Source organism: Mirounga leonina, unplaced genomic scaffold (genome assembly GCF_011800145.1).
Source record: "Mirounga leonina isolate KUSES-001 unplaced genomic scaffold, KU_Mleo_1.0 Mir_93, whole genome shotgun sequence".
NCBI lineage: Eukaryota > Metazoa > Chordata > Mammalia > Carnivora > Phocidae > Mirounga > Mirounga leonina.
Window position 1 is genome coordinate 57,147,922 of NW_023270854.1, and position 27,630 is coordinate 57,175,551.

The window sequence follows — 27,630 nt, forward strand, 5'->3', positions numbered from 1 at the left end:
CTGCTCAAGAGATGTCACGATGCCCTGATGGTAATGGTAATGTGCTGCCAGACTCAGGTGCATAAAGCCCCCAGGGGTCTTCTGCCTTCGTTGTACTTGGGATCAGCTGGCTGGTTAAAAATGACCAATCTCAAATAATTTTTTTTTTTTTTAGGCAGCCATAAATCCTGGAATTACTGTTTTCTGTACTGTTTCGTGTTTGTGAATTTTAAAGCCAACAAAGACACCCCCACACACCCACTTGGAGGCAGGGATTTCCTCATGCACCCCCGCAGCTCTCCCCAGTGATGCTCTGGCAGAGGCACCCAGGGGCTGCAGCCTGATCCATAGCCCAGTGCCGCCGCCGCCAGGGCACCCAGGTAATTAGACGGGCCTGATCAGAGCCTCGCTTTCTGGGATGGAAACTGTTGCCTTAGGTAATTGGGATGCATGGGAGGCACAGCCTGTTCTAAAGCTGTGCGGGTAGTGCCAGGCTGCAAAAGGCAGCCAAGCCTGGCCGACGATCAGAGGAAAGAAGCATCCGGTTCTGCAGTTCCCAGGCTCTAACAGGTGCCCCCAAATCACTGATCTTAACATCTCTGTATGCAGACCCTAGAGGCCGGGAGGTGATTCAGGCCCCAGATTCCCCAGGCACGGAAAGTCTGCCTCTAGAAAAGCATATGCTCCTCTTACTTTTTTTTTTTAGCAAAATAATAACTTGACACCAGCCCAAGCAGTTAAAAAAAACAGTAAAAGGAACCCAATTTAGAAAGGTTTTTAGTAGGCTAAAAACAGATGTGGCAAGGCATTTCAGGATATTCCGGGAGATGAGATGGAGAGGGCGGGCTTCGAAATGGCTCATCTGCCCCTTCTGGTCCCGCCCAGGCAGGTGCTCCTGCATGGGAGAAGGCTCTACCCATAAACAGGTTCTGGAAGGAAGCAGCCCCAAGACTTCCTTTCTGCTAATCACTGCTCTGCTCCTGTGAAGCTCTGGTCCGGTGCGGAGTTAGCCCCACGTGGAGCACTCCGAGCAGCCAGCGCCCCTCGTTCTCGTGCTTCTCTTGGAGGGCAGTGGCACTTGTCCTGCAGGGGCTTGGCTGTAGTTAGAGGCCCTCGGTAGCCCCCATGACCCCACCACCGTTTCCTGCCGCCGACACCTGGGGGCCCCCAGCTGCATCTGGCGGCAGGGTCACGGGGCGCACAGGGGACCTGGGGGGACCAGCAGAGCCAGCCATGGAGGGCCCATCAGGGTCACAGTAGCCTATGGAACCCTAGCTCTCCCAAGGGAATTGGAAGAACGATCCAAGAGAGAAACGCTAACCCTTCAGTACATTGCAGGGACTTCTGGTGTCCCTGACTCCAAGGCACTGAAGCCCCTCACACCCATATTTGTTGAAAATCTGGGATGGGGAGGGTTAGGAGTCTAAAATGGAAAGTGACCGTGGGATACGTCCTACATTGATTGCATTCTAATAAGGTATCTTTATTAGATATGATGCACCAAGTATCGAACAGGATGCAGGTACGGGTGTGTGTTTTGTTCTCTTGTAATTTTCCGAGAAATACATAGGTTTTTGAATTGTATATTCTTTCCATTGAAAACTGTTTAATTTTAGAAATGCACATACATACTCCCTTTGTACCTATCCACCAGCTTCTGCTTGCATAACTGGAATCACTATAAGGTAAAGGCAAGTTCCCAATATAGAAGGGACTCCTGTATGTACCATGTAAGCATCTTTGTTAATTAGCATTGTGAAAGTAATTAGGCATTCTATAAGTGAAATTAGGGTTGCTATCAAGTTAGACATCATCACAAATATGCATGATCTGCCTAGATTCACATTACATCTAGGAAAGGAACAGGAGAAATTATCCTTCATATTATGGAGTATTTTAAATGCAGCAAAGGTATCCATAATGTAAATCTTTGAAATATTATATATAAGCCATAATACTTATAAATATTTATACTTTCTAAAGTCACAGATAATGTTCCCATGAGGGAAAAAAAAAAAGACTCCCAAAGAAAACTAAAATTTAATGAGGACAGGGACTATCTTTGTCTTATGCTCCACTGTATCCCCAGCCCCTAACATGTCTGGCTTACATCTTGCCAAGTAAAGCTAGTAAGGCTTACATAGAACTGCACTGAATCGGCTGCCAAAAAGTTTCTTGAGAAAGCAGCTAAGATAATGATCAGCCATGTACCACACTGGAAACATTAGTGTACCAAGGTGTTTGGCATTCTGGAAAGGGTCATCTCAGCCTATACTTCTTTTTGCAAATGCTCGCAATCTGAGATTGTCCTTCCTACGCCGCTCCTATGATTTTCTCCATGAGATCAATCCTATATGAATCTATTGCATGTTTAGTGTGTACAGGACACACTGGCGGATGTTATAAGGTTTGCAGAAATAAGTAATACAGCACCCTTCGTGTGCGGACAGACAGGATCAGGCAGTGTAAGAAGGGGTCCTACTCACAGAACAGGCATGTGTTATCAGAGGATCAAGAAGAGAGAGAGAGTGCTCTCGTTTATGGAGCAAAGACTTTGAAGGGGCGTGTTATTTGAGATGTACTTTGAAGAATGGATAAAATCTTCAGCTGGGAAGGTACAAGTGGAAGGAGAACAGTCCAAGCAGAAGGAATGGCATGAGTAGGAGTTTGGATCTGGGCGAACTACTTGTCTTTGAATATAAAATATGTGTGGATAAGAAGGACAGTAGTAAAAGAGCAAAAACTGTTTGTTGTGGCCAAATAAATACATGCTGAGCCAAATTTAATTTCTATTTAATTTTCACAGGTAATAGTTGGAAATAGAAGCTTCTTAAAGCAGGGCAAGTAAATGCTACTGGGATTACACTTTGGAAGGGTTCTTCTGGATTGGTATGGGGACAGTGCCCACCCAGGAAGTACCAGAGCCTGAACTAAGATTGTGACAGAGGGAATAAAAAGTTGGAAAACATATTTGAGACATCATTCAAAAATAATCTTAGACTTGGCAATTGGTTTCGGAGAGAAGGAATCGGCAGACTATGTGCCTGGATAGCTGCAGAAATCATGGTGTCATTGACATAGGAAGTCAGACAAGGGCAGTTGATGGGGGACCAAGGATTCTCTTTTAGAGGTATTGTCTTTGTGGTGCTGGAAGGATCTCCACAGGAAATGCCCACAGAACGAGGCAGAAATTGAATTCAGTACTTGGAGAAACAGGGCCAGGGTACAGAAGTCATCCACAGAGGAGCGGCAACAGGAGTGGATAGAGCTGTCAGAAATTCAGCACAGAAGAGCAGAGACTAAGGAGAGAGCCCTGGGGACGGCCACGTTGGCCCGGCCAGGCCTCCTCCTGTTCTCCCCTCTTTCCAGGCTTTCACTGAAGTCTGGAAGAGCTACAGGACAAAAAAAGCAATTTGCCAGAAGGGGCTAAGTCTAACAAATTTCTTCCACCTCAGAAATCTTTAGATTAGAGGCTTCTGGTAATATGGAAAGACTGCTCATATTTTACCAAGTTTTGTATATAGAATTTACTTAAATTAAAATGAATGTGTAATTTTCACTTGGGAAAACCACATAGTGACTTCCTTCTTCAGAAAAGAATCTCTAATCTTGACTGTTGTCTTGGATTTCCTGCTCACGCCTCCTCAAAATGTTTAGGCAACTTCTGACCTGGAAGGAATTTTAAATTCAGAGGAGCTAAATGTTGTAAACTACCTTTTATCATTTATTTTTCCAGGCTCTTCCCTGAATAGAGATAAACAGGAAATGAATGGTCACAGTTAACTGGGATATTTGCAGTAGAAAGACAACTTGTTAACTTCAGACGATTTTCCTAGGCTCTACTACTCTTAGAACTCAAATTTTGTTTTCTTCTGGGGTGAGAAAAGAAACACAACTGATCTAAAAATTAACCTCGTTCTTAAGTGTGCAGCTTAACTTCTGTTTTTATGTGCAATTTTTATCCTATAAATCACACTGTGACCCATCATTTGGGGAGCTCCAAAAGAGAAAACAAAACAAAACCGAAAAACACCCTAAATCCTTCATGCCCTTTGTGTTTTCTACAGGTCAAATGCTGCAAGTACTGGCCAGATGACACAGAGATATATAAAGACATTAAGGTCACCCTAATAGAAACAGAACTACTGGCAGAATATGTGATAAGAACATTTGCTGTCGAAAAGGTAAGTGTCACACTACTTTGAAAAGCTATGGTCAGGTGTTAGTAGGACTAGCCTCATTAACTTCCCTGGGATAATTTCTGTGTGGTCACACCTGAATGCAGGTAGGCTCTATCTAATGATGCCTCAACATTGCATCTTGCCTCCCAATTCTATTAATAGCTCAGTTCCATCTTTGAAGCGAGCCATTCCCATTTCATAGGAATCTGTATGTGGCTACAAAATCAAAAGATAAGGCCGATATGTCTCTTTCCCTTTTCTGTTTAACCTGGTTGACATTGTTCAGCCCATCTCTCTTTCTTCACAGTTTGATAAATGTCCTTCATGTCATATGTCCACATGGGTTTCCCAGTGCTGAGTTAGTATCAGTGCTGAGACCCAGGTCCTAACCCCTCCTGGAATCCCCCTTCTCCCTTGAGGCTTTTCGGGCCTATAGTTCCCTGTGGCCTGATGGATTTTGCAGGGGAAGCGACCTACCTGGAAACATAAGTAGACACGGGACACTCTTGCATGAACTGGTCCCTTCATTCATCCTCACTCTCATACTGGTTTTAGCCTTTGTACTTGCTGGTGTTGGATCGTGAATGCTGTGCTATATGGCTCTATGCTGTCTCATCCCATGTGCATGGATAGGGCCTCTTCTCTGGGAAGCTCTATAGGGCATAACAGGGAATTTCCTTATTCCCCCTCTTTCTGCTGACATAGGGAGGGGCCGGAGGTGAAGCATACTGCAGTCCATCCAGAGAAGTGGCACAGGTAGGCTGTGGGGAGAAACACTCTGCCTTCCAATCCTCATCTTGCCTTTCACGAAGGGGACACACAGTTTTTGTCTCAGAGGTCCACAGACTTTTCCATCAAGAGCTGATTCCACATAGCTGCGCCCTGCACCAGATGTACAGTTCTGTTGCAGACTGGTGTGGTGAAAGCTTGTCCTCATTCAGTAACAGCAAGTCACCTTGGAGGACCTGAGTTATAAGCGCACTGCCGGGCGGTTGGCTCTTGGCCTTCCTCTCTAATTTTCCTCACATCTAAATGCACTTTTTGGATTAACAAGACCAGTTTTGGAAAATCAAGGAGATGGCGGCCTCTGCTTTTTGGCTAATTGACGCTGATGTTTTGAACGACCTATCCCAGTTTTCAAATCCGTATTCGTCATAGAATCACAAGGCTGAAAAGACTTCAGTTTATTTTAATCTGTTTCTCATACTGTTTAGCATTTTTTTTCCTCAGCCTGTCTTTTTTAATAAGTAGGCAAGAGGCTTGGAGACTTCAAAGAATGTGGAGTTCTGGTTGACTCAGTTCTTCAAGTTCTGAACCTCACACTTTGATGTCCTTTTTTTTTTTTTTCCTTCTTAGGCAGGATTGGAAAAAAATGTGGAGAATTTTTGTATGGCTCTTGGCAAGAGCACTCATGAATAACTGCATTAAAACAGATAGTGATAAAAGACCCTCAATATTTTTTTCTTTAAAAAAAAAAAATCATCCAAAGCCATCACTTAAACATGGAGTTCTTTGAACAATAGTCAGCTCTCTAATAAGCTGAAAATGCATCTCTGTTGCTAAAGGAAGGGTTGGTTTGTTTCTTTGCTCTTTTTTTTAACCTCTTATTGTACTCTCCTACATTCCCAGCTGCACAGAAATGTTTCTGAAATACTCAAGTTATTTTAGTCCTCAGACAACCAGCAAAGAGTGGTGGAATGAAGGGAAGGATGAGGAGCTTATTAAGGATTTTGGAGAAATCAAAATGACATGTTAGTGATTTTCTAACTGGGCAACTGAAATCTTTAAGGAAAACAAATCATTAGTACTTCTGTGGATCACTTCTTCTCATTAGAAGAGAAAAGAAAAAAAAAAAAAACAACAGTCAAGTATATACTTTGAGAGGCCTGCAATTCTGATTCTATTTTGAGAGTATGTTGCATCAAGGGACCCAAGGTGAAAAATAGATTTGGGCTCTACTCTGCAAAACAAGCAGACACCGTTGCAATTTGAAACTGATGAGTTCTCGTTTTGCATGAGATTGTCATCTTTCCTTTCTCCTACAAACAATTTTAAATAACAAAGTTGCCATCGTGGGGCGGGGGGGTGGGGGGGCTCAAAAGGTCTCCATGGACCTAGGCTGCCTGGTGAATCGATCCCTGACTATCGTAGCAGAAAGGAAGTTGACAATGGCCACCAAAATCTCTCTCCACAGGAGGTACCTCAGAGAAGGCAGTGGGAATATGGTCCCATATTCCAATAAGGGCAGAACATGTAGTTGGTGATTGATTCATTCCACGAATATTTATTAAGCACCCACTTTGAGCTAGGCACTATTATCTTGGCTTCTTCCTTCCTATTGTATTTACATGGAAAATGAAGTAAATATCTCCTTTTTATGTAGCATTAATACTTGTTACAATGAAAAGGAAACAAAAAATATAGTTGATATCAAGTTGGGGTATTTGGGCTGCAAACAGTGATTACACGATGATTTTTCCCCAAAATACATTACAGAACAGCAAAAGGAGAAATCGCCCCATTGACGAACAAGAATGAGAATTGGCTCAGAAGAAATTGCCTTTGCTAATCTTGTCAACAGCGAACGTATTTAGAGGGTACAGGCTTATTTTAGGAAAACATTTTCTGCATGCCACAAACTGACATTTACCTTGCTCAGAAAATGAGTCTTAAGAGAGATCAGTTGGGGCCCATCTCCTGATGGCTGGAGGATGCTGGAGATAAAATCTAACAAAGCTAGGAAGTGAAGATCTCAAAAAATTAAAATTTAAAAAAAAAAGCAACAACAGTGTATGGGAGAAACTAATGCCCTTTGGTCCTCTTGGGAATAAATAAATATTTATTATAGGCTTTCCCACTTCATGGAGCCACCCCTGCCCCAGTCATCATATGTAAAGCTCAGGGGGCTCTCTAGGGGGCTGGAGGGTGATACAGGCTCAACCCTTTGTCTTCTGGTGGAGACTTTGGGCCTGGCCAAAATGTTTCCATGGTTTAAGTGACAAGAGATATGGGCTCCTAACCACCGAGGAGAATTACTCTGGAGTCACAGAACATATTTAGTAGACTAGACAACAGTGTGGATTGTCATATCTGAATCCCTGATGGTTTAATTCCTTAATGCTTAAACTCCATTAAAGAATAGCATGAATTTCAAAGAGAAATAACGCTTCAGCATTTGTGGGTTATTAAACTAAAACATATTAACACCTTGACAGCATACAAGTCTTATCTTAAAATCTGTAATTGTGTGCATCTTCTAATCTTTCTAGGCACATTAAAATTCTGAGTTTCTTTTAAAAAATTCTGAATTTCTTCTTTGCTTACTAAGTATGTATGAACAATGACCAATGGTGAATGTGACAAGGTTAGTGGGTATTTAAGATTAAGATAAAATAAAACCAAACTCAGGGCCCAACACAGAGGTGGTCACCAAATAAGAGAAAGGAGAAAGTCAAATTTGATCCCAGGTTTACAAACCAGCCTTGATTCTGGAAGTAATGTTTTCTTCAAAACAGATTTCTGTTTTACAACACAGCCTTAACACATAGGTTCATAGTTAGAAAAAAAATTGATGATATAAATCAACTATTTTCAAAACAAGAGTAAATTTAAAAAAAAAAATTCTTCAAGTCTTTTTCCTTCTGTCTTCAATTCAGTTTAGGAGGGAGGCATGTTACTGATCTAACATAGAATTCCAGGAAAAATGCCTCTTGATTTCCATGGTATACATTTATACATTATATATTATACATTTGCTGCCCTGGCTATTTGCCAGAGGCTGACCATTATGGCCACTTGAAGACAGGAAACACTGTCTTCATACCTCTGTGACCCTAGCATCTGGAGTCATGCCTAAAGCATTGCATCCACTCTGATGGTTGGTGATTGGGTGAATGGAGTAAATGTTTACCCAAATTAGAGAAGCCTAACAAACTCGAGGTGCAAATGAAAATTCCTTCTCTGGCCTATCTAGTTGGTAAGTGATCCTCATTCATTCTTCCAGGGATGTTCTCTATGCACCCACAGCATGTGTTCTGCTCGAATACCTGGTACGAAAAGGTACCAGAATACAAAAGAGCTAAATAAGGCTCCTGCATTTCAGTAGCTGGTCTCGAGCCCACAAACACCCTTGAATTACTTCAGGTCCCTGTTCTGTGCCTCTCTCTCTGTGGACTTGCACTTCGCAGCACAGGCTCTAAGTGACACACAAACTGTTAATAGAGTCTGCTTTGTGGAAAGGAACTTCGAGGAATCAGAGATGCATCCATTTGCTGCAATTGCACCTGTAAATTAGCATTTTCCCCAAACATCACCTCCCTTGCACCCACACCAACATCTTCCTACCTGGAATAAGGCTTCCCAAGTGTGTGTTAAATCTAAGAATGACCTTCTTCCCAGCAATGCATAGCTTCTTAGCCCTAAGCTTACTGACTGCTTAGGGGTACTTGACGTTCTCCTGGTTGCTTATCATTTATTTTCCTTTGTTCTCTTCCTTGCCCTGCTGACCGACCGATGGCAGAGAGGTGTTCACGAAATCCGTGAGATCAGACAGTTTCACTTCACTGGCTGGCCGGATCACGGGGTACCCTATCATGCCACAGGGCTGCTGGGGTTCGTCCGGCAGGTCAAATCCAAGAGCCCGCCCAACGCAGGCCCATTGGTGGTGCACTGCAGGTAAGCAGAGTGCCTGGAGCCTCTCAAAGGAAGCCTCTCAGTGGGCAGGGGGTACAGGGGCTCCTCTGGGGTGATGACAGTGTTTTGGAACTCGATAGAGGTGATGGTTGCACAACATTTTGAAGGTGCTAAATGCCACTGAGCTGTACACTTCAAAATGGTTCCTTTTATGTGGTATGACTCTCACCATAGCAAAGATGTAAAAGAAGGAGAAGCACAGGGGTCCTTTTTCCGCAGCTGACAGGGCCCTCTTTCCACCCAGTGCTGGTGCAGGGAGGACCGGCTGTTTCATCGTGATCGATATCATGTTGGACATGGCAGAAAGAGAAGGCGTGGTTGACATCTATAACTGCGTGCGGGAGCTGCGGTCACGGAGGGTGAACATGGTGCAGACAGAGGTACTGCTGCTCCCTGCCCATCCTCGGGCTTGGTCCCCCGTGCCCCCCGCACCCCATCTCCCACAGCCAAGTGGGGAAGAAACACTGACAATTCTGTCTTCAAAACTCCCCAGAAGAAAAAGTGATAAACCTGGCATCTCTCTTTCCTTCTTCCTCCCACCTCCCCTCCCTTCCTTCTTTTTCTTCTCCTTTCATAAACAAAAAAGACCAGGAGTCTCCCAGGTAATGGAATCTGCAGCCAGGAGCCTACATTTGCCCATGCTTCTGTATCAAGGGCCCCAGTAGAGTCTCTATATTAAGCTTCCAGGGATTCAGTACTATTTTTTTATTATGTCTTTTAAACTAGCTAGTAACCAGAGCAAGACGACTCCTGAGAATAGCCAGGTGTTTTCCAAGTGGCTTAAGGCTAATCTCTGTACACTTTATTCCAAATTCTGCCCACTGGCTTGGCATCATGGGAATTTGCGCATTTTGTATAAATACTCCATGCTGACTAGTACGTCTATAAATTAGAATTCAAGGTGTGTCAGGAATTTAAGTGTTTGAGAAAAAAAAATTACATCCTGCCCCGAGGAACTTCATATTTTTACTTAATGTTTGCTTGTTTTAAGTAGGCATTACACCCACCACCTAGGGAAAAATGATTCATAAAGCAGAATGAAGGGGCACCTGGGTGGCTCAGTCGGTTAAGCATCTGCCTTCGGCTCAGGTCATGATCTCAGGGTCCTGGGATCAAGCCCCCCTTGGGTCAGGTTCCCTGCTCGGTGGGGAATCTGCTCCTTCTTCCTCTGCCCCTCCCCCCCCCACTCATGCTCAGGCACACGTGCTCTTTCTCTCTCAAATAAATAAAATCTTTAAAAAAAAAAAGCAGAATGAAGAATAAATAAGAATCCCTTCCATTTAGATTTTGCATTCAAGTTTACAAAAGCCACTGGTTTCAAGTTTACAAAAACCTAATTCCATTTTCAAATAACCTAAATAAAAATAGCAGAAATTCTGCTTTCATCATCTTTTTTCTCTGGAGTAGGGATTCTTTGCTTTAAAGATGATAATGATAGTAATGTATTTTTTAATGTATTTTACAGCCAGTCAAATGTGCCACATCCCCTTTCCCACTTGCTCTGTGTCTGAGGTGTTACTAGGACTGGGCTGTTTTTGAGAATTAAGAGTCCTCATAATTTGTTGAAATTAAAGTAAAAAGTAATGAGACTCTTTTTGCATCTCATGTAATTAAAGATCAATAATAAATATGGTAAAACTTTACTGATTAATTGTAGGGAAAATCTGTGCCATTTTAGAATGAGAGGGCTCTTTCGTAAGCTGTGGACTAGTGCCTACATATAAGAGCTCTTCTCCGGACACATAAGGACTTTTGTAATTACCACATTAATGTTTCAAAAGAAGTAGTTCTAAGTGCTCGGAAATATTTATTTTCATAGGGATGTCAAGTTTCCCTGGACATTCTCTGCACTGTTGACTTGGTTAGCAAATGCCTCTTTTCAGGACAGAGAGATGAGATTGTGCTCCTCTCCTCACCTGAAATATTGAGTCCCAAACTCGTGGGCTCAGAATTACAGAGGTAGTTAAGCCACAGCTACGTAGATGACAGTGCTTGCCCTGGGATTTATCAGTGTCTGAGTGGTTTTCATCAATCTGTGTCATGCTTCTCTGCGTTGAACCCATGTGTCTCTTCCTCCTGTCGTGCGCTACCTGTGGCCAGTCAGGAGACGTGCCAGCCATCCCACAGGGGTATCAGCACTATGGTAGCGGGATCCCCACCTCACAGCGGTCAGGTCCTTACACCTGGTTTCACTGTGACGGGAATGGATTGTCCATGACAGGCCACTGTCCCATTATCTTGTCTGCAGGGCGCTGTCTTCCCTTCTCTAGTTCTCCCCATGCACCTGGTTTCTCTATCACTAACTCGTCCCCTCTGCTTCTCCAGGAGCAGTATGTGTTTATCCATGATGCCATCCTGGAAGCCTGTCTTTGTGGTGACACCTCAGTCCCTGCTTCCCAAGTTAGGTCTCTGTATTATGACATGAACAAACTGGATCCGCAGACTAACTCCAGCCAGATTAAAGAGGAGTTCCGGGTAAGTCATGCGAGGGGGAGAGGGAGCTGGCTGTGGCCTTGCTCCTTCAGAAGTCTCTCAAAGTCAGCTCTGGAACCCCTGAGCCAACACAGAGCTTGTCAACTTCAGCATTACTGACCTTTTGGGCTGGCTAACTCTTGGCTGTGAGTGCTATCCTGTAGGATGTTTAGCAGCAGCCCCTGGCTTCTACTCCCTGGATGCCAGGAGACCTCCACCACACTAGCAGTGACAATCAACACTGTGTGTAGACCTTGCCGGGGCCCCTGGGAGCAAAGGGACCTGGTTGAGAACAACTGGTCTAGCAGAGCCATTAAGCCCCCTTGCAGGCAGACACCAGGCAGTCCTACAGTGTAACATGGGTACAGCCAGACAGAGCAAGGTACCCTCACCGTACTTGCTGGGTGGTCGGTCTAAGTGTACCTGACTCTAAGTCAAATTGTAGCCAACCTCTTCCCCCCACGGACCCAGATGTCCAGCCCTCGTCAGACCAGATGGCACCTAATCCAATTCTCCAGATCTACGGTGGCCCTTATATCTGATGGGCACCGTCTGTGGACAAAATCCAGGGGGGAGAAAAGGGCACTGAGTGGGGAGGGGGAGCAGGGGGAGGTGGGGGCGAGGAGCACCCGGTCGTCCGCTGAGGACACTCAGACCTGCCGAAGTGTAAAGGTGAGACGGGGCGGCACGCAGCGTGCTCTTGCCCACGTGTCCGCGTGCTGTCCGGTAGACCCTGAACATGGTGACGCCGACCCTCCGCGTGGAAGACTGCAGCATCGCGCTGCTGCCCCGGAACCACGAGAAGAACCGCTGCATGGACATCCTGCCCCCGGACCGCTGCCTGCCCTTCCTCATCACCATCGACGGGGAGAGTAGCAACTACATCAACGCCGCCCTCATGGACGTAAGTCAGCCCGCGCGCCCTGCCCCAGAGGAACCGGGAAGCCCTTCCTCCCGGGCAGCAGCCGGGAAGATGCGCCTTCTCCTTCCGCTCCCTGGCCCTTGTTCGTTCCTTTTCTTTTCTTTCTTTTTTTTTTTTTTTAAGATTTTATTTATTTATTTGAGAGAGAATGAGAGAGAGCACATGAGAGGGGGGAGGGTCAGAGGGAGAAGCAGGCTCCCCCCCCCGAGCAGGGAGCCCGATGCGGGACTTGATCCCGGGACTCCAGGATCATGACCTGAGCCGAAGGCAGTCGCTTAACCAACTGAGCCACCCAGGCGCCCCTCCGTTCCTTTTCTTAAGACGCAAACCGTCTTCCCCACAAAGCGCATTTCCGATTCCACGTACGTTTCTGCATGGCGGCCGACGATCTCGGTCTCCCGGAGACCACCAGTCGGGAAGTATTGATAAATGAAACATGTCCCGGGTACTCTGTGAGCACTTTTTTAACCCGCTGGCCAGAGAGCGAGAACAGCTATTAAGTCACTAAAGCAGAGAAGTGGGATAATATGGTTCACAGCATTATTTTCATCCCCTGTCCTCCTCATTTAGGCAGTAATTAACATGGGGGAAAAAATGGTCTGTCGGGACAGATAGCACACAACTCATTACTTCGTGTCAGTCTGTTTACTTCTAACTGAATGAACATTTGCTTGTTCGATTGATGGGAAAAGTAAATGGATATTTTCAAGGCTAGTATGGAAACTTGAATTCTGTTGGTGTGGTATCAGTAAAAAGGTACCTAAATTTACTTGAAGCTCTCCAGAGCTGTGAAAAGCATGTGTATCCTTCTGTGGCAGGAATGAGTAACACCATCACCCATAGAAGTGACCCTCGAACAAATTTTAGGAAAAGCAGAAGTATTTTCATTGTACATACTTTGTAAAGTTACATTTTCTCCATTAAAATGCTTACGTGTAGGGCTGATGTTGCCTTTCTAGCAGATATATCAAAAAATTTGTAAGAGCTACTTATTAAGTTTTCTGGGTGTCAAAGTGAGAATACTTTATTATTCTGCAGATCAGTCTATATTTAGTCTGTTTTGGTGTTGACAGGGGTGCTGGGATTCAGCAGTTGTTAAATGTGCCCAGAGTTCCGTGTCACAAATTTCCATGTGTACAAGATAACTGAAGCTTCCTCCCTTTCCATTTTCCTGGGTATATCTGGATCTTTCTTGTTTGTGTTTGCAGAGCTATAAACAGCCTTCGGCTTTTATAGTCACCCAGCATCCTTTGCCAAACACAGTGAAAGACTTCTGGAGACTGGTCCTGGATTATCACTGCACGTCAGTGGTTATGCTAAATGATGTGGATCCTGCCCAGGTGAGACTCGTGCCCAGGGTCAACTCTGGGTTTGTTCTGCTTGCGCATCGAGAAGTGCAGGCCCCCATGCCAGGTCACAAACGCCAGGTGACGAGTGGGAGCCGGAGCTGAAACGCAAATGTGAAAAGCAGATGGAATTAGGGATGGGGGGGCGAAAGTAATCTGAAACCAAAAAGACGGATGGAGATCATAGCTGGTGGAAGTGACAGGCAAGACAGGGTCAGAAATTGGCTGTTCCCAAAGGATGGAAATGCAAACTAAAGGGAGATACAGGGTAATGGGTGGAGTCAGAGCTGCGGGATGAGGATGTCGCACCGCCTGCACCAAACAGAGCCAGCAAACCAGGGAGCCCGGAAGAAAGCAGAGCAGCACCTGACGCAATCCCTCGCCCAACCAGCACGGCTCACCTGGAGCCTGCAGGTGGAGAGGGTCATGCTGGGGTGACAGTGGAGACCGGCAAGTGATTTTAAGGGAAAACGATTACTTTTGTCAACTCTTTGGTAAAGATAGTAAAAAGAAATGAAACCGGCACTTGAACACAAGAGAAGCTCAGAATGATAAATGCAGCTTTCCCCCAGCTGCTGCCCTTACACATAAAAAGAGAAAGAATAGGGCTGTGTTGACTTGGGTACTAGTAATGGGGTTAGAAACATTCCCCGGAAGGGCCTTGTCAGCAGGCATTGGCACAGTGGCCCTTTAGGAGCTGAATTTATTGCATTAGGGGATGGTGACGTTGGCTGCACGCTTGACCGCCATGACAAGAGAGCATTATGGGAACTGTGGACTTATTGCGTTTTAAGAATAAACTTGTTCTGAAACTGAATTAATTTTCTATCTGGTAGAAACAAGTTTTAAAAAGAAAAAAAGGGGTCTGAAGTGTTTCAGCATCCAGCCTGGACAAGATTTTTCCTTCCTAAAATCCATTTTATTGTCGTCAATCTGCCATAAATTCCATGGACATTCACTTCAATTCTATAATGTTTTTAATTATGTTTGAGGCCCTACATGATATTGTTAAGGCTGTAGCCTGAAAGCTAGTGAATGAAATAATAATGATAATCCTTGTCCTCATCTAGTCCTTTTTGCTTAAGAAACTTAAATATTTTAGAAGTCTTCCGCACCGATTCTCTCTGAAAGAGAGATTGCAGCCATTTTTAAAGACAAGCAGACACCACAGTTCAGGGAACTTCAAAGGCCCAACTCAAAATGGCACCAGGGATCCTGATTTTCTAACTCACGGTGCCATGGGTTAAATTTCACTAATTTAAGATTCTTCAGCCAAAGACCATTAGAGGACAAGTGACTATTCCCTCTTCAGAATCATTCCCTTTCCCCTAATGTGAATCCTGGAACATTCCAGTGATATACTGCCTTTTTCATATCAGTGTATCAGACATTAATGATTTTGTTCTTTTTGAATGACAGTATTGGAATTCTAAAGCTGCATTCTAAACCCGAACTGTCTGGATTCAAACCAAGCCTTGGCCAACAATGGTAGGAGAGACAAAGAGTCCAATTCCACTCGGCAGACAGAGCTGATTTTCAGAGTGAGAGAAAGAGGCTCCTGGGACACAGTCATTTAGAGAACACTAAACTGAGCGTTTGAACTTAAAGTCTCTGCAGTTGTACAAGAATAGCACTCAACTATTTTAAGTATTTATAGATCCGGTTCATGGACGTGTTATGCATCATTTAAGCCATTTTCTACACAGTTTACTTGGGCTGAGTGCAGAATGTAGTGTGCCACGAACCACGCACTGGCCCAAGCCATTCATATTTCTCTGGTGTAAGTGACGAGCTTTAATCAGGACTTGAACTGAGAAAGCAAGCAGAAAGCACAGCTAGCTCAGTGTGGAGAAAAGTGGGCAGAACAGTTCAAATGTGCATGTTAGGACTTGTCTTACCATCTCGACTTCCCGTCATAATGCCTGTTAATTTTAACAGTGAGTACTCTTGGGTATAAAGAAAAAATAAACATCAGCATGCTGTCATTTGACAAGGCAGTCTTAGAACTTGTCACCAGGAAGTGCTGGTAAGGAAGGGAAATTTTTATGGAAGCATTATTTTAAAATAAATAAATGTAATTTTTTAAAATACTATAGACTTAGCTAACATAAAAAGTACCCTTAGTTATTCCACCCTCATTCTTGATTGTAAAGTTCAAACCTCAACTTCTGTGTAATAGAGAGAGATTGCCGTTTCAGTTGACTCGCTGTTGGCTGAAAACTATCTTGCAATCTTAGATATAAATCAACCTTTACAACCTTTGACGGTAAGATTTTAGATACTTTGGAAAATAAAAGTCATAAAAAAAAGGAAATTCAACAGGTGGATTCGCCTTTTGTGGTACATCATTCTGCTTAAAATGAGATAGGTTTTTCATCTGCTCTTGGCCCAATAGAAACCAGTTATAAGATAATGAAGTAATTCCCTCTTGGCCCCCCACAAGCCATTTGTCCCTTGGGTAAATCAGAAAGATAAAAATTAAACTCTACTCCCCAAAACATCATTAGATACCAAGTCCCAAAAGAAGTTTAATTTCAGACATTAAAGGCCTATTAGCATCTCAGGACTTTAGGAAAAGTCTGTGAGAAGGAAAAGTCCTGGGGGTTCTCCCCACCTATCTGCAAGTTTAGTATTTCTGTGGGGTGGTAGCAAACACAAGTGCCTCTTTCATAAGCCACCCTTTCTAGCATCACGTTCACACAAAGTTCTGGTTACCCAGTATCACCAATACCTGGTGCTTGAAATTGTGATTTTAATTAAAACTACCTCCAGGCAAAACAGCAAAGCATTTACTCTTATTACATCAGGTTTCCTAGATCTCAGCTGGGAGAATTTGGACCAGATCATGAAAATGCAACCCAACACTGTTATCAGTATCTTGGGAATGGCCCTATTCCCAAAAGTGATAAATTACAAAGCAAGCCCACGTGGGGGAGGATGGAGATTTGTGTATCAGTAGGTACGTGCACCATCTCAAGTATCTTAGCTCTTGTAATGGCAGCCAGTGGCATCTCTCCAGGGCCAGATAAAGGCATGCAGAAGGGATCTTACAAAGGGATGCATTGAACAGCATCCACATGGCCTCCTTGGAAAGCAGAATGGCTCGTGGCTTAAAGATGCTTTCTGAGGAAATGAAGAAAAAAGTACTGGAAGGACAGGTGGAGCTGAGGAATCAGCCAACAAGAAAGTCCTTGCTGGGAGGAAAAGAGAGAGGAAAGAAAATGAAGTGAATCGAGGAAGTATTAAGACTTACTGAATGTCAGTAGTGACCTCATCGGAACTGTTAGGAGTCAATTTATTCCTTTTTTTTTTTTAAGATTTTATTTATTTGGCAGAGAGAGACACAGCGAGAGAGTGAACACAAGCAGGGGGAGTGGGAGAGGGAGAAGCAGGCTTCCCACGGAGCAGGGAGCCCGATGTGGGGCTCGATCCCAGGACCCTGGGCTCATGACCTGAGCCGAAGGCAGATGCTTAACGACTGAGCCACCCAGGTGCCCAAGAGTCAATTTATTCCTATGATTAACCTCACATTTCTGTGTTTTGAATTCAGTTGTGTCCGCAGTACTGGCCAGAGAATGGAGTTCACAGACATGGCCCCATCCAAGTGGAATTTGTTTCTGCTGACTTAGAAGAAGACATCATCAGCAGGATATTCCGTATTTATAATGCAGCCAGAGTAAGAATCACAGCCAACGTCACTTATGTTCTGGTTTCATTATTTTCTCATTCACCAAATATCTAGAGTGCCCGCTCTGTGTCAGTCCCTACCAGTTAGGAGTTTGGAATACATTCTAGGTGTTTGTGAACAAAACAAAGCTCCCTGACCTTATGGAGCTTACGTTCTAATGGGAGAAAACAGACAATAAAAGATATATATAGTATGTTAGAAGCAATAAATGCTATAGGGAAAGAAGTGGGGAGGTCGAAAGCACTAAGACCATGAACAGGAGGGAGAACAAGTCCCTGTCTTAACTAGATGCCCGTGTGAGCAAAGACCCAATCAAAGTGAGGGAACAGCCACACAGCTCTCTGTGGAGACAGCTTTGCCGGCAGAAACAATGGTCAATACAAAGGCCCTGAGGTAGGGCCTTCTCTGGTGAGGTCCAGAAACAGTGAGGAGGCTGATGTGGCTAGAGCACAGTAAGTGAAGGTGAGAGTAGCTAATAGAGTTGTCTACCTAAAGGGAAAGTGGCCAAGGTTTGGGGGGCTAGGGGACAGACTGTGTAGGACCTCCAGGCCACTGCCAGAATTTGGGCTTTTGTTGTAAAGGAAATGAGAAGCAGATACAGGGTTGAGTAGAGAAGAATCACATGATTAAGAAGGAGCACTGTGGCTTCTGGGTTGAGAACAGATCAGTCAGGAGGCCATTATAATCCAAGTGAGAAGTGAAAACAGGAGGATGCAGTGGCAGCAGTTGGAGGTACATGAGGCAGAGATGCTGATATATTCTCATGACAGAGCCAACAGGATTTGGGAATAGGCTGGAACCCAGGGAGTAGGGGGTGGGTCTCAAGATTCAGGTCCTGAGAAATGGACCAATGGAATTGACATTAACCGAGTTAGGGAAGGCTATGGGTATAATGGAACTGTTTGGGTGGAGGGCATGCATTGGAGAGAAGGCCAGGAAACGGTCTGGGTTTAAGATGACTGTTAGAAACCTAAGTGGACATACCAAGTAGGCCTGGATATATGGAGGGGGAACTCAGAAGAGGCCCACCCTGGAGATGTAAAATGATGACTTACTGGAGTCTGGAAAGCCATGAGACTGAGTGTGCTCATCAGGTCAGAGAGAGAGGGGGCCCGAGGACTGAGCCTGGACTTCCATCGGAAAGAGGTCTGGGAGAAAGGGAGGCCAAGACAGAGGGCAGAGAGTGGAGAAGGAACAGCTGGGGAAGAAACTGTCAGAGAGTGAGAGCGATCACCCACGTCAAAGGTGCCAAAGGCCGCGGGAGACGTGACCCAAGTGATTTAGCTGCAGCCAGATCAAAACTGTTGCCACTTTTCTAACACTTTCTTTGAATACTTCAATTCCATTTAATCGTAGGTGAAGATTAATTGACCACTGACATCTTAGCAAGATTCACACCCATACGCAAACCCATGTTGTGCTCATGACAAACGCCGTATAACCTGAGCTCACAAACGTCTCTGGATTATAATTTATCTCTTACCCTTAAATTACCTGCAATTAAAGGAAACCCATTTTACCCCTTACTGCACAACATGGTCAGTGCTCACGTTGTGTGTTGTCACTTGGCTTTTGCAAAACTGTAAGCATTCTGCTTCACTTTTATTTGTCTGGCCTGTCATTTAAAACCCCTGGTTTTTTTAATAACAGCTCCAGATTAAAACTCGCAAGTCTTCAGGCCAGTGGAAGCTTCCTTCGGTATTTATAGGCAGGCCTATTCTTTAGTAATGGACTACTTTGCTGAGAAGTCCAAGCAGGTGGACTCAGCCTGCTGGTATTCCACAAGTAAACAATGCCTTTTTTCTTTCCACTCCCTGATTGTTGCCTGATTCCTTCTAGCCCCAAGATGGATATCGGATGGTGCAGCAATTCCAGTTCCTGGGCTGGCCCATGTACAGGGACACGCCAGTGTCCAAGCGCTCCTTCTTGAAGCTCATTCGCCAAGTGGATAAGTGGCAGGAAGAATACAATGGTGGTGAAGGCCGCACAGTTGTGCACTGCTTGTAAGTGCTAAGGGGAGCTCTGTACCTCAGAAGGGCCAGGCCAACGCTCTGCTGTCCCCCCTGATTTACTACCCTTTGTCTCTCTATGAATGGAGAAGAAATCAGTGGGTCTGGGTGAATGCAGATGATCTGTCTCCTCATTAAGGATTTGGTTTGCTTTGCAGAAAACAAGATATGCACATTTTGCATTCAGATGGGGTATCACTGCTATATAAATAAGCCCTGACCTTGTGATTGTCCCTCCCCGCCCACAAAAAAAACACCTGAGTGGGTTCATTGGGCTCCTACCAGCTCCTGAGAGCCAAGGGTTAAGTTTAGGGGAATTTTCTGAGCTGGTTGTTAAACCATTGGTAACTTGAAGTCATCCCCAGTGGAGACATTTACATCACCCACATCAGCAAATGCTGCAAATCAGGGCCCCCTCCTGGTTTGGCAAAGCCAGTGAGAGCATCTTTACCATCACACTAGTTGGTGATTCTATAGGAAATCATGTTAGAAGTTTCAAAGGAACTGTCTTTCAAAGGAATTGTCTTTTAAGAGAGTTGTGTTTGTTTGTGTCTTGGTTTTTGCCTGGGAAAGTACATATATAGGGAAGATTTGGTTAGAACCAGTATCTCCAAAGTGTGGTCTGTAGGCCAGAAGATGTAGAAGGCACTCAAATGGGAAAACCTCTGCTACAGAGCAGTGATTCCCAATTGTGGCTGCACATTGAGGGTCATTTGGGAAGATTTTTAAAGCAACAACAACGAAAAACAAAAACCATGCCCAGGCCACACCCAAAGCAATTAAATCAAAATCCCTGAGGATGGGCCCCAGACATCCTTGTTTTTTCAAACTCCTAGATTATTTCAATGTGTGGCCAAGGTTGAGAGCCCTTGAATAGAGACAGCCACACTTTTCAGAGCATTTTCACCTGCATTTGCTCATTGGTGATGATATGTAGCTTATCAGCCAGTTGGGATTGGCTTAATGGAGCAAGCAATTAGAAAGTCATGGCAGTTAGGGAAGATGTTTAGAGAATTTGTGGAAACTTCAAGTATAAGCTTATGTCTCTTTTCAGTGGAGTTTCATTAGCACACAGTGAGGTCTCTCCCAAGCTGAAGGGAAAATAAGGTTTAACTCTGAGCAGACCAACCCTAGTTAAAATGATAAGCTTGCCTAAGGACCTGGATTTCTCCCCTTGGTTCCCATACCTCACGCGATGCCACCCACCCAGGGGCCCAGGAGGGTCTGTGATACCCTAGAACTCTGCCCTGCCTCCCAGGAGTCAAAAGGTGGCAGTGTCTTGTCCTACAGAAACTGACAGCCCCTTGAAAAGAGTCTTATGAACCCATTCACACTTAGCCTCAACCAGAGGCCCCAATCCTTTGTCCTCAGCGTTTATTACTCGTCCCTTCCTTCTCATAGACCCAGTTCATTAAAAACATCTCTACCAAGAAAATGTCAAAGAAGATTAGCAGTGCACATCCCCATTTTTATTTATCTTAAGTGCAGATATAACTTCTGATCAGAATACAACGGGGGGGGGGGGGGGGGGGGGGGGGGGCACCAGTGGGGGGTGATATAGTCCCAGCAGGGGAAATTGACATTTTAGTTAGGGTTTGTATTGTATCTGTTAGGTCTTTTGAAAAAAACTGAAAACACTCTGCAGATACCCATTTCTGTGTTTGGAGTCTGCCAGCATCTGGAACTAGGAATGTGATGCATGCGTGGTGCCCCCCCTTTGATTGGAGCTTCCTAACAAGGGCCAGTGCTGTAACCCAAAGGACTAAATCACACTGGGGGAAGCTGAGGCACCAGGACAGGCCTGAGGGGAAGATACAGAGACCACTTAAATCACTGCACCTCATAGACAACCACGACTATACTCTCCCAAGACCCAGCTGTGACCCCAGAACTAAGCCATTACATTATCATTCCATGTGATGTCTACAGTGGGCTGTTCTCTAGAGTGGACAGTGGTGGGCATCCATTGTTTCTGCCCTCTTGCCAGCCCAGCACCCCACCCCTCTTCTGGTACGAGAAACTTGATCTCTCCTTGGGAAACATTTTCCCCAATTCTGAAGTCCCCATGGTTCCCATGGGGCTGCCTCTTGCTCTCTTGGCATCAGGGTGGGCATGAGACCTGTGCCTGGTAAGAGTGTTTATTGTTGTTTAGATTTATAAATATATATATATAATCTAAAATAAACATAAATCTTTTTTCTTGTGATTTTCTTGTATAAATCACATTCTGTATTCATTCAAAACAACTTAATGTTTTTTCTCTGACAAACTGTACATATAGAAACAAATTTCCAATCGGACATGAACTTAAATTTGTGGAGGTGCTCCATGTCTTGTGACAATTAAAAAAAAAAAAAAGATTCCAGCTTTTATCTTCACAAAACAATGGGAGTTAGGGCAGTGAGGGTGGACAGGACAGAACAAGGCCAGCTACTCTGGGTAGCCAGCAGCACTCTCTTCATCTTAAAGACCTCATTAGGGGCTCCTAGGATTCAGCTGCCCCAGAAAAAGTTCAGGGCTACATGGTGCAGGTTTCCTTTTGTTTGTCTAGGTAAGTCCAAAAGAAGTTCTTAAATACTGTCCAGAGAGGCCTCAGGAGAATCAGCTTCTACCGACCCCTTCCACCACCCCTTGAAGCTCCTCGCCTTGGCGGGCCAGAGTTCATGTTACTCCCTCTCCCCCAGTTACTGCCACTCCGGCCCCCTCTGGAAGGAGTACCGCTGCCTGGAGGGCCTCCAAAAGGTTCGTCTCTGTGGTAGCCATCATGGTGATCTCCATCCAAGGAGCTGGAGCGCCCAGATTTTGGCACTCTCTGGGAAGGTCCTGGGCCCCCTCGGCCTTTGCCTCCTCAATCCTCAGAAGGACCCCCTGGGGCTTCCATTTCTCTGTGCTCCGAGGTCCCTGGCCCATCATGCCAGGGACGCTTTCGGGGTGGCAGGGATGCCATGTCCATGCCCTGGAGAGAAGAGGAACGTTCTCTGCTAGCTGGGGAATGACCATCGTGAGGGGGATGATCAGGGCGAGGAGCATCACGGAAATGTTCATGACCTGGCCCTGGCTCTCTATTTCCATCCCAGGAGTCTGGTTTCCGTCCTCCTTCAAAGCGAGGGAATTCATCAGGAGTGGGGAGTAAACCCTTCCTTCCTCCTCGTGGGGTACCCCAACCTCGACCTCTGAGATCTCTTCCTCGGGCTGCTTCATCAGAAGGATCAAAATTCTCCTCTGGACCAAAGTCTTCAGGACCAGGAAAACTGTCCCTTCCTCTGGGGGAGGCACGGCCCTCATGTCTTGGGGGTGCTCCTCTTCTAAAGCTTTCTTCTCTGAGCCCTCGAAAACGTGGGTCCTCAGGATCCCGGGGGAATCGTTCATCTCCAGGTCTGCAGCCTTCCCAAGCCCCTGGAGGGCCCCGGGCTGCTCCCTGGCCATCCCCCTCGCTGAATTCCCTGTGATCAGGTGGAAACGGAGGCCCGGGGCCCACACGCTTCCACTTCTCTTCTTGTGGTAAAGGTCCTCCTCGCCCCTCAAATTCACGTAATCGGTGGCCAAAGCGCTTGTCCGGGTGGAAGTCATCTGGTCTGCTGAAGTCATCAGGGAAGTCGGGGTGAGGGCCGCGCCTATCAGGGGGACCCCTGCAGTCCTGGCCGCCCGGAAAGAGGCCCCCTCTCGGGCCCATGCTCAGGACCGCTGCTCTTCTCATGCCGCCTCTCTGACATGGGGCCCATGTGATGGTTGGGAGGGCCGCGTGAGTCACCTTTGTTAGGGCCAGGTCCTTGTCCAGGGTTAAGAGGGGGGATGCAACCTTGTGCTCCCTGCTGCCCTAGGCCTGGTATCAGGGGTGGGGGGGCCTGTGTTCTGTCCTTCCTGATTGAAGGGGGCCCAGGGCCCATCACCTAGCAGAACTGTTTTCTGCTGCTGGAATGGTATTGGCCCTTGAGATGGATGTGGCCCTCTTGCCGGGTTCTGCTGTCCCTGAGGTCCAGGGGGCCCTTGCATGCCACCCTGGGGTGGCGGCCCCAAAGAGTCCTGGGGCGGCCCCTGCTGACCTTGTGAGCCTGGAGGCCCTCGCAATTCCTGGGGGGAGCCCAGCATGGACCCTTGGGCTGGAGGCCCCTGCATGCCTCGCATCTCCTGAGGGCCTCGCATCTCCTGAGGGCCATGTCCCAGCAGTCCACTTGGAGGGTGAGGTCCTCTCATCTCTTGAGGCGGATGGCCCATCATCATCCCTTGGGGAGCAGGACCCTGATTTTCTCTGGGGCCTGGAGGACCCTGCATTCCTCTTGGATTCAATCCCATCAGAGGTCCCTGAGACACAGGACCTTGGATCCCTTGAGACCCTGGCCCACCTTGTGTCCCATGAGGATGAGGAGGTCCTTGCATTCCTCTGGGACCAGGTGGTCCCTGCATACCTTGAGTACCAGGAGGTCCCTGAGGGCCCAAGTGACCCTGGGGACCAGGTGGGCCTTGAGGGCCTATGTGACCTTGTGGGCCAGGTGGACCCTGAGGACCCATATGACCTTGAGGACCAGAATTACCCTGTGGTCCAGGTGGTCCTTGAGGTCCCAAAGGGCCATGAGGTCCAGGATGCCTCTGCATTCCTGGGGCCCATGCATGTCCTGAGGCCTCGGCAACCCCTGGGGCGGGCCCTGGGGCCCTTGTGGTCCCATGAATCCTTGTGGCCCCCCACCTCCCTGATGCAGTGGAGGACCTTGTGGTCCCATTTGTCCCTGGGGTCCAGGGGGTCTAAATTAGATATAAATCTAAATTGAAGATTTTCTAGTTGTGAGAAACAAAGTTAGGTTGAATTCGTATCCTCCAACATAGGCCAGGAAAGAATGCATGGAACCACAAAAGCTCTCTGCTGTTCATTTCTGAGGTAAGAACATTATATTCAGCATAGCATAGCGCCACCTAATGGTTGTGGTGGAGCAGTCCCTGCTGGAGACAGGCCTCCAGGTTCTGTAAATGGAATGGTTTCTTGAGCCAAACGTACATTCACGGTGAGCAAATAGGGGTTTTTTTTTCTTTATACGTCTTCCAGCTCATAAAACCAGAAGAAATGGATAGAAGTAAGAGATCACCATTTTGCAACCCTTGTTGAGGATAATGGATGTAGACAATGGTCATCAACAGCTGCTGAAAGCATCAAGTGAAAACCTGGGGGGGGAAGCAGTGTGGTATCAGTGGGAAGACAGAAAGTAGGCTAATGGAGCAGAAGAGAAAATCCAGAAATGGAGCCACACCTCAAGGTCACCTGATTTACAACAAAGACCCCACAGCAACACACCTCCTGCAGGGCGGACAGCAGGAAAAGACAGCCCGCCCACCTGGTCTCCCTCCTCATGCTGCATACAGAAATCATTTCCAGATGGATCATGGGCCCAAATGTGTAAAGGAAAACAGTGAAGCTTCCAGGAGAAAACCTTCATGATCATGAGGTGTAACCAAAGATGATGTCACCCAATACACAGAATGCTAGCCACAAAAGAATGAAAAATAGGATTTCATTAAAGTTAAGCACTTCTGTTCATCAAAAGACACCAAGGAGAGTGAAAAAGCAAGACGGAGAGTGGGCAAAGAATTTTGTGATACGTGCATTTGACAAAAGACTCATGGCCAGAATGCCTAACTACTGCAAGCCAACAAGAAAAGATCGACCCAGTTGTTTGAGCAATAGACTTGACAAGAATTCCATTTTTTAAACAAAGATGTACGTGGCCCATAAACACAGAAGGTACTCAGCATTATTCATTTTCAGGATAATACACACTAAAACCAGGATCAGATGCCCTCTACACATTCACCAGAATGGGTGAAATTTAAAAGACAAACAAATAAATGAAGATACCCAGTGTTGGTGAAGCTGCAGAGTAACTGGAACTCCTGTACCTGCTGACAGGAAGTAAATATGGTACTGCCATTTTGGATCTGTCTGACAACAACACTGAATGCTAAATATAAATATATTCTCTGAGCTCTTCCCCTCCCAGGTAGATGACTACAGAAGTGAGTCCTATATGCACCAGGAGACATTTTTATAGCAGGTTTACTCATAATACTGAAAACTAGAAACAGCCCAAACATTCCTCAGCTGGTAGATAGATAAATTATATCCAGTCAATGGGATTATTGTGAGCAATATAAAAGAACAAACCATAGGGGTGCCTGGGTGGCTCAGTCATTAGGCGTCTGCTTTCGGCTCAGGTCATGATCCCAGGGTCCTGGGATCGAGCCCCGAATCGGGCTTCCTGCTCCATGGGAAGCCTGCTTCTCCCTCTCCCACTCCCCCTGCTTATGTTCCCTCTCTGGCTATCTTTCTCTCTGTCAAATAAATAAAATCTTAAAAAAAAAGAACAAACCATAGATACAAGATGGATGATTCTCACACAGATAATATTAAGTGAAATAAGCCAGATGCAAAAGAGTATGTACCAAATGATTCCATTTATACAAAATTCAAAAACAGACCAAAGAAATTTATGACGCTAAAAATGAAAACAGGGCTCATCTTTGAGTTACTGATGATATTGATGAGGAAGAAGTCTGAGGGAGGTCTGGGGGGCTAATCATGGTCTGCAGCTTGATCTGAATGGTGGTTATGTGGCACATGCATTTGGAAATTAACTGAGATATATACTTACCATTTGTGAGCTTAATTTTAGTTCCATTAGACTTTATTTAAAAAACTGATTTGGGACTTAATAATGAACTGATAAAGCTGGCATTCTGACACAGTGATCAATCTTAAAATCACAAAACAAGGGACAACTTGATATTTTGTGCCGGCTTCCTAATGAAAGTATACATGTAAGGTATCCTTGTCTTTAAAAACATGTAATTCTTATGAAGCTGTGGAGCTAACTCCCAGTATATAGGAAATAAGGATTAGGGAGAAACATGCTAAATGAGTCACAGAAATGCAATGAATGAGAACAACCCAGAATGTGGGGCTCTCTCCAGGAAAGAAGACCCCATTTCTTCAAAATAAATTGCTAAGAGAAAAAGAGCAAAGAGGAACTTATAGATTAAAACCATGGCTACTTTCTACATCTACATTCTATATTTTGTATTCTACAAAATAACTGATCAGTACTCTTCAAAAGTGTCAAGGTCAAGAAAAACAAGGAAAGACTGAGGACCTGTCCCAGATGGAGGAGACTAAAGAGCCAGGACAAGTCAGTGCAAAGCGGGGTCTGGGATTGGATCCTGGACCAAAAAAAGGACATTGGTGACATTTGACTGGTGATATTTGACTAAGGCCTGTAGTTTAGTTAACACTATTGCACCAGTGTTAATTCCTGGTTCCGGTCACTTACTATGACTGTAAGATGTTCGCATCAGGGGGAGGTGGGTATGCCAGGGAACTCGCCACGTTGTGTTTGCAATGATTCTGTACATCTAAAATTAGCTCAAAATGAAAAGTTTTATCAGAAAGAGCCCTTATGTTTTAGAGATAAATAATGAAACACTAATGGATTTTTTTTAAGGCCAAGTCCATCTTGGAACATAACCAACACTCATCACCGGTTTTGGTGGCAGATACTAGATGAGGTGTTTGGTCACTGGAAACTTTCCGGAATGGGCCCTTTGACTAAAAACTGATAGCATGCTTTATCAGATTATATAATCCAGGGCGGAGGCGAAGCTAGGAGAGCAGAATGTGCCAGTTGATCGTCGCCTCCAGTGAGGTGACCCATGGGCCCAGCACTGAGGCTCATTAACACCATTTGCTCTAATGAAAGAATCAGGCCGGGGTGGGGGAGCATTCCCCTGGCCTCTGAGACCCTCACTGTGACCTGTTGTCCAGGGCTCAGGCGGCAGGTGAGCAGGCAGTGCGAGGGCAAACGCAACCATCTGATTTCTCTTCGGACAGGAACGGGGGAGGCCGTAGTGGGACGTTCTGTGCCATCAGCATCGTCTGTGAGATGCTCCGGCACCAGAGGACGGTGGACGTCTTCCACGCGGTGAAGACGCTGAGGAACAACAAGCCCAACATGGTGGACCTCCTGGTAAGCCCCCCTCCCCTCCCCCCGTCCGGCAGAATGGGGCATTTTCCCGCTTAGGGGACGTAGTTGGCGGTGATGCTGATTCACGGGGTGGGGGGGCGGGGGTTGGGGGAGACTCGTTTTCAGGAGCATAATGGAATCGCTTTGCTTGCAAGGGCTTTTCTCCCTCTTCCTCTCTCACTTGGCTTTTCACAGGGAGACTTCATCTCCACACACAGGCAACGTGGAAAGAGTTGAAACTCACAAGTGAACATCCTTATTCATTTCTGTTCTTGGCAGTGCCTTCCACATGGTTAAGCACTTAGTCTTCGCGGGGAAGGGAATAATCATAGCACCCG

The 27,630-nt window shown here is 45.7% G+C and overlaps 1 protein-coding gene across 3 annotated transcripts in view; it reads left to right on the top strand.

The window, feature by feature from the left end:
• Positions 1-27,630, top strand: part of PTPRM (protein tyrosine phosphatase receptor type M) — an 806,716-nt gene that overhangs the window by 770,771 nt on the left and 8,315 nt on the right. For all 3 annotated transcript variants that reach the window (XM_034995810.1, XM_034995812.1, XM_034995813.1), the window contains 9 exons: positions 4,047-4,163; positions 8,680-8,834; positions 9,097-9,232; positions 11,178-11,327; positions 12,055-12,228; positions 13,455-13,586; positions 17,143-17,268; positions 19,120-19,283; positions 27,160-27,295. In XM_034995810.1, the coding sequence (XP_034851701.1) occupies positions 4,047-4,163; positions 8,680-8,834; positions 9,097-9,232; positions 11,178-11,327; positions 12,055-12,228; positions 13,455-13,586; positions 17,143-17,268; positions 19,120-19,283; positions 27,160-27,295 (1,290 nt within the window). The remainder of the gene's footprint in view (positions 1-4,046; positions 4,164-8,679; positions 8,835-9,096; positions 9,233-11,177; positions 11,328-12,054; positions 12,229-13,454; positions 13,587-17,142; positions 17,269-19,119; positions 19,284-27,159; positions 27,296-27,630) is intronic.